The following is a 6,000-nucleotide window of genomic DNA, read 5'->3' as shown; positions in this document are numbered from 1 at the left end:
TTGATCGTCTTCCATTTGACATTTTGTTCGTAGATTGAGAAGCATCAGCCTTACACAATCCTAAGGAAAATTATGGGATATGAAAGCGTGGAACGTCGTTTCATCCAGATGCATGTCTCATTCTGCATTTTTGAAAGGTCTCTAATTCACCAGAATGGTGTCATTTACATAAAAATATTTGCGCCCGCTGTCTGCTGAATTCTTTAGGGTAATTATTGTCTTTTCAAAACGTACCTCCCTACATAATACACATCCTTGTAAAAGCATGGTAAAACATGTTTTAAAAAAAAAACCTGTTTGCATTTCTGTCCCTCACATCAGACACTTGGAGATATTGAGTGAAAGCCAATGTGCCCCCCCTCAGGGCATAATCAATTCTCTTTCTATAGAAGAAGCCTCCCACATGCACTCTGCAGAGCATCATTGTGCTCCCTAAAAGTCCTCGCCTGTGTTGAAGTATCTCTGTCACTGCCAAGCGTGCCTCTCAAAAGCTCAGCCCCCACACTAACCTTGCAGCATTTCAAAGGGAGCCCAAAGGGAGGCTGAGCGAACATGGACATGCGTAGGCGTCCATGCAACAAAGGGGGAGGTTGAGAGGCCTGAGGTAACCAATGGCTTCTTTGTTCACAGTGAGAGAAGGTTCATTGCCACTCTTTACCTGAAGTTAAATCGTCTTTAATGAATTTAAAGTTTTTCTTGCTTTGATTATAGGTGTAGTTTTTGTGTACTAGGTAGTATATATTGGAAGTATTTTCTGCAGCAGCTAACCACATGACTTGAACATATCTGTTGGTGACAGACAAAGATGTTGTTAAAGAAGTGTTAGCTAAGTGTTACAATCACAACTGGAGAGTGCAGCAATATCATGCTTTCACAGTATGTTGGGTAGCAGCAGCTGGCAAACATGAAGTGATTGTGAAATCCACCTCATGCAACTCAGAATAGCTTTTATTTGCTGAGTTCAGTGTGAACACAAGGGATTTAAACTTGGTTAAATCAAGCGGATTTTTCTAAAAGCCCATTACTCGTTCAGTTTAGTGCAGCTGTTGTGATGATGTGACATTTCACAGACCTGAATGTTCAGTAAGGTTATGGTTAGTTCAGCAAAATGATCAAAGTAATACGTTTGTGAAGTATCACCATGGTGATAGTTTATATAAAAGTAGGACTATGGCACCAAATGTATGTTCAAGTTGTTACAAGAGACAATTACAAGAGATCTGTGTAAGCAGATGAGTGTCAACCGTTATCAGCCATCACTTACATGTAGGATAATTAAACAAGACCATATATCACTGTCAAGAATGACGCATTCAATTTCCACTGTTTTTTTAGTTTTTTTATAATATGTGTCTGTATGGTTTGGAATGAACATCAGAGAAGATCAAATATGTGAGAAGTCATTATCTTAAGGTTAAAGGAACATTTCAGTGCTAATTACATGAAGGTGATGTCTGGTCTCGTGGTCTTTGTAAGGGATTAAAGCTATGGCTAAGGTTGTTACCTAAAAGCTCCTTATCATGTCTCTTTGTTTGGCTGACAATTGTGCACATACAGTTGACATCACATGAACCCTTACAACACATAACGACGGAGCAATTATTAATTAACTGTGGTTGCGAAGGTGCACACAAGCAATCATCATCATAAACCTTCAATCTTTGCTACCTAGCTACTGTTACTGTAGCAGCAGTGCTCGCCAAGTTATGAACGGATTCAGTGATTTACATTATTGCTGCGTCACCCGTCATACAACCACAGATACCTTATGTTAAGCTCTTTTCTTTCTGTTGGCAACTTCTCATTGCTAATTGTCTTTGCAATATGTCTCCTCCTACACACTTCTTTAGCCGCTTTTATCTCTCTGTTTGTTGAGGAACTTCGCCTCAAGGGCCTAAATCCTTTGCTATCCCCATCAGATCTTACCCTACTCTGTACATGCAACCCATGTGTGTGCCTTGAGTAACGCCAGGCTGTAATCCTTCATAGGCTTTCTTGACAAACACCACCACTTGTGCTCACTGGAGTGCCTACAGTAGCTAAGCCATATGTACTACAAATGTTTTTCCTCTGGTTTATTTCTCAAGAAGGTTTCAAACACACTGGACCAGAGGTGACTTGGTTTCTTACTACCAGTCAGCTCGACCTGCTGGTTTCTGGTGGCTATGATGTTATTTGTCCCAGCTAGCGGTTGTGCTATCGCTGGCCAGCTTAATTGGCTACTACGGGGCCATGCTTGGTGCTATCCTGGTGGCAGAACGTCAGCAGCAGCCTGAGCTTCTGCCTCTCTTTGCTTCATTTCCTCAGTGGTGGACTTTAAAAATGGGCTCAACAATTCGAGAAATTGGGATTGGGTATCCAGTCAGTTAGAGCAGTCAGTTTAGCTGTAAGTGTACATTTCTCTGAGAGGACAGACTATATACTTCAAAGGTGTGAAAATGTTTGGTCCCTTGATGTTGAAGCCAACAGCAGAGACATCTTGTGGTGCGGCTGGTTGGGACTGAGGCTTTGGTAAATGTGTTTAGGGATTACGCCTCTATTAGTCTCCTCCTGCTTCCTCTCCAACCGGTGTTTGTATTTGAATTTGAATAATCGTATTGCCTCTGGTCCTTTGATGTTCTGTATTCTTGGCCCGAGCGATTCCTGTTGTACATCGTGTCCTGACATGTAATGTAATGTCAGTGTTGGTATTCAGATCTGTTCACAAAAGGACATAAGTATCGATTTAGGTGTGGAAACAAGGGCCTTTTTTGTATTATGTTACCTTGGGCTGACAATTTCACATACGGTATCTTATCCTCCATACATACCCCTGTGGTGGAGCACTATAACTACATGTCTGATGTCCTTGATAATTGAAATTTTTGTTTGTCATTATTCACTTTCAAAGCAGTATGTTTGTTTGATGTTACAGATCAAACATCCGCTGGTTGTAGGGATATTTACTGCCTTTCTGCTCTTTCATAGATATACAGGACCTATTGATAGAGAAAATGGCGGTGTACTCGGGGAAGGGCCAAACAATACCACTGGGGTCCATTAATGTCATGTTGCTGACGCACATCCCAAAAATAAAAACCTCTGTTAATAATACTTTCCCAGTCCACTGTCCATATTTACTGTCAATGTAGCATCAAAGTGCTTAAACAGAGTTTATGTGTCTCTTGTAACTTTAGTTAAACCAAATATCAGATTAAATCAGGTCTAACTGCACTGGTAAAGTTCTTTTAAAGACATTTTCACTGCTTTTTGGCTTTGATCTTTTGAGTTGTTCTTTGCCCAATTGGTTTTGAGAGCTGTGTTGTCTGCCAGCTATGAGGTAAAATATGTACCCACATTTGTAGCAATAACTGGGAATATGTCCTTTTATAGTAGGCCTCTTCTCCATCGCCTCTTGGATCCAACTACCAGGAAACAGCTTGGAATGTAAACGCAAATCATTTCCTCCAAGTTTTCCAAGAACAATGCTTGATGTATGCAATGATCAATAGATTTTGCACAGATGAATGTACTTTGTTTATAAAAACCCACTGTCTGCAGTCGTTGCTGGCATCAGTATCAACAGTAGGAGTAAGTAGATAACCTAGATTTTATAGAAACAGAGTTGTGGCTGGAAAGTTGCCAGACTGAATTCCCAGATCAGCTGGGAAATCTCAGAGTACAGAGAATGAGAAACGATCTTCCCTCCTCCACCAACTGCAGTCAGAGCTGAGTAAACAAGGGAATATGCTACGACACAACTAGTGAAGCTGCACAGTGGCAAACAGTAGATCAAAGTTGTTTTAATCCTATAGATTATTGTGTAGATAATAATCCACGCTACGTCACCTTTCTCTAGATACATCCAGGAGAGTGAAATACCCACAGAAAGTTTGTCCAGATACGAAACTAAACTATCTGAGAAGCACGGATATTGAAGAGACACTTCCTGCCTCTGCTGTAATTCAGTCTAAATTGCCTCTCTGCCTTTGCAAACCTAATTTTATAGATTCAAAGAAACATGAATTGGACTGCAGCTCTCTGAAGATTTCTTCATGTTTTTAAAGATTATATCTGGATGAATTGCCTCTGCATTTTGTTCTCAGCTCTTTGAGGTTCAGAAACGGATATCATTGGAGGCCATTTTGAGGGTTACATTTAGATTTTTCAATTACATAGAAACATAATATTTTTTTTATGCACCAGTGCTATGCCCTTTATGAAACACTAATGTAAATGGGAAAATATTAAATTTAATGAGCACTGTACTGTGGCAAAGGAGGAGAATTAGGCCACCAACCTTTGCTGTGTACTGTTGGAAACTTTAGCGCCATTATCCTCTTCCATTGCTATGGTGACAGAGCCAAATTACAACCTGCACAAAATGAATAGACAATAAATGGTTCCTGTCTGCAGGAGACTTACTGTGCCTTCCAACCAGTTCAGACAGTTCATCTGCAACAATTTTGTCGTGTTTTAGTGTTTTAGTCACTTTTCAAGCAGAAATGCAAAACATTTACTGGTTCCAGCCTCTCAGATGTGAATATATATGACAGTAACTGACATCTCTTTGGGTTTTGGACTGCCGGTCAGCAAAACAAGAAACTTGAAGATGTTTCATAGACATAACAATAACAAGCAACACAATGTATGGTACTTATAACACCATAAAGCCATAGATTATTTTGTATTTCATAGTAAGTTCATAGTTCCATCCTCCCCCAGTGAGAGTGAGGTGATGACTAACATGTTCCTGGATGAGGCTGCTGCCATATACAGTACATTACACAGCATGGACACACAAGTGTATCCACACACAAGCTCAGGTTAACATGAGCAATACATTGTTTCCTTGTTCACCCTCACAAAAGACCAGAATGTAAAGTAAATACACCTGTTGTGTACAGAGAGCATGGTGTGATAAGATAGTGGATGAGTAATCTTCTCTGCAACATTATGTGCTGTACTTTCAGTTGAATTATAAAAGCACATCATTTCAATTAAGCCAGTAGCAGTGCTGAGATTTACTGCCTGTGCTGTGTGAGAGTAATAACTAATCATTTTATCTCTGCTCTGTGATGCTAATCTGGAGTTTAAGCAATGAGTGAGTAGCTTTGTTCTGAATTCAGTGTGCTGGCCAATTCATTCTGGACCCCAGCTGATGTTTACCCAGGCTGAGCCAGCAGCTGCTCTCACGGTCTGCGTCGACTCAGTCATCTGACAAGGCGAGCGCGCTGCCTCTGACATGCATCTGTCACAGCGGCAAGGAAATTAAAAGAAAAGAAATCTAACCCACTCCGTTTTTTTTGTCTTTCTCTTTCTCCACTTGTCCAGCATCTGCCTGGCGTCCCAGCATCGCCACGATGAACGAGAGTCGGAGGGAAGCACTGGCGGCGGCGGCGCCCGAGCCCACCACCGCCTCCTCCGCCACAGCGGGCTCCAACACCACCAACATGGCCGGCCCGGGTGCCGGAGAGAAGGACGAGGCCTTTTCCAAGCTGAAGGACAAGTTCATGAATGAGCTGAACAAAATCCCATGTAAGTGTGTGTTCTTTCTACTATGGTGAAAGAGTGGGACAGTTTCAGAGCTGAAACATTCAGTCAATTAATTAATTAGTTGACCAACAGAAGTTAAGCAGCAACTATTTTGGTCATCGACTAATCATTTTAGTCATTTTTTAAAGCAAAATGCCAAAATTTCACTGGTTCCAGTCTTCAAAAATGAATATCTTTGGGTTTTGGACTGTTGGTTGGACAAAACAACAATTTAACCTTGGATTCTAGCAAATTGTGATGGACATTTTTCATTATTTTCTGTCATTTTGTAAACCAAACAAATCAATTAATCAAAAAATGATCATTATTTGCCGATTTTAATCCATGATGTGTTTGTTCCCCTGCAAACAGTTTAACGACCACATGACTAAATGTGGGACTCATTAAGAATAGATAATAAATAGATGGGGAAAACACCTCTGATACAGTGCATACAACACCTTCATTTCACCTCTGTGCGTTTGT

General features: G+C 40.7%; 1 protein-coding gene across 1 annotated transcript in view; it reads left to right on the top strand.

Moving 5' to 3' along the window:
• Positions 1–5,342: 5,342 nt before the first annotated feature.
• syt1a (synaptotagmin Ia) overlaps positions 5,343–6,000 on the top strand; it is a 36,719-nt gene continuing 36,061 nt past the window's right edge. Inside the window, exon 1 of the mRNA XM_070928731.1 lies at positions 5,343–5,517. Coding sequence (XP_070784832.1) covers positions 5,343–5,517 — 175 coding nt within the window. The remainder of the gene's footprint in view (positions 5,518–6,000) is intronic.

The sequence above is a fragment of the Enoplosus armatus genome, chromosome 22 (genome assembly GCF_043641665.1).
Source record: "Enoplosus armatus isolate fEnoArm2 chromosome 22, fEnoArm2.hap1, whole genome shotgun sequence".
In the NCBI taxonomy this organism is placed as follows: domain Eukaryota; kingdom Metazoa; phylum Chordata; class Actinopteri; order Centrarchiformes; family Enoplosidae; genus Enoplosus; species Enoplosus armatus.
The sequence above is the reverse complement of the archived record's forward strand: the minus strand, read 5'-3'. Positions and strand labels throughout refer to the sequence as shown.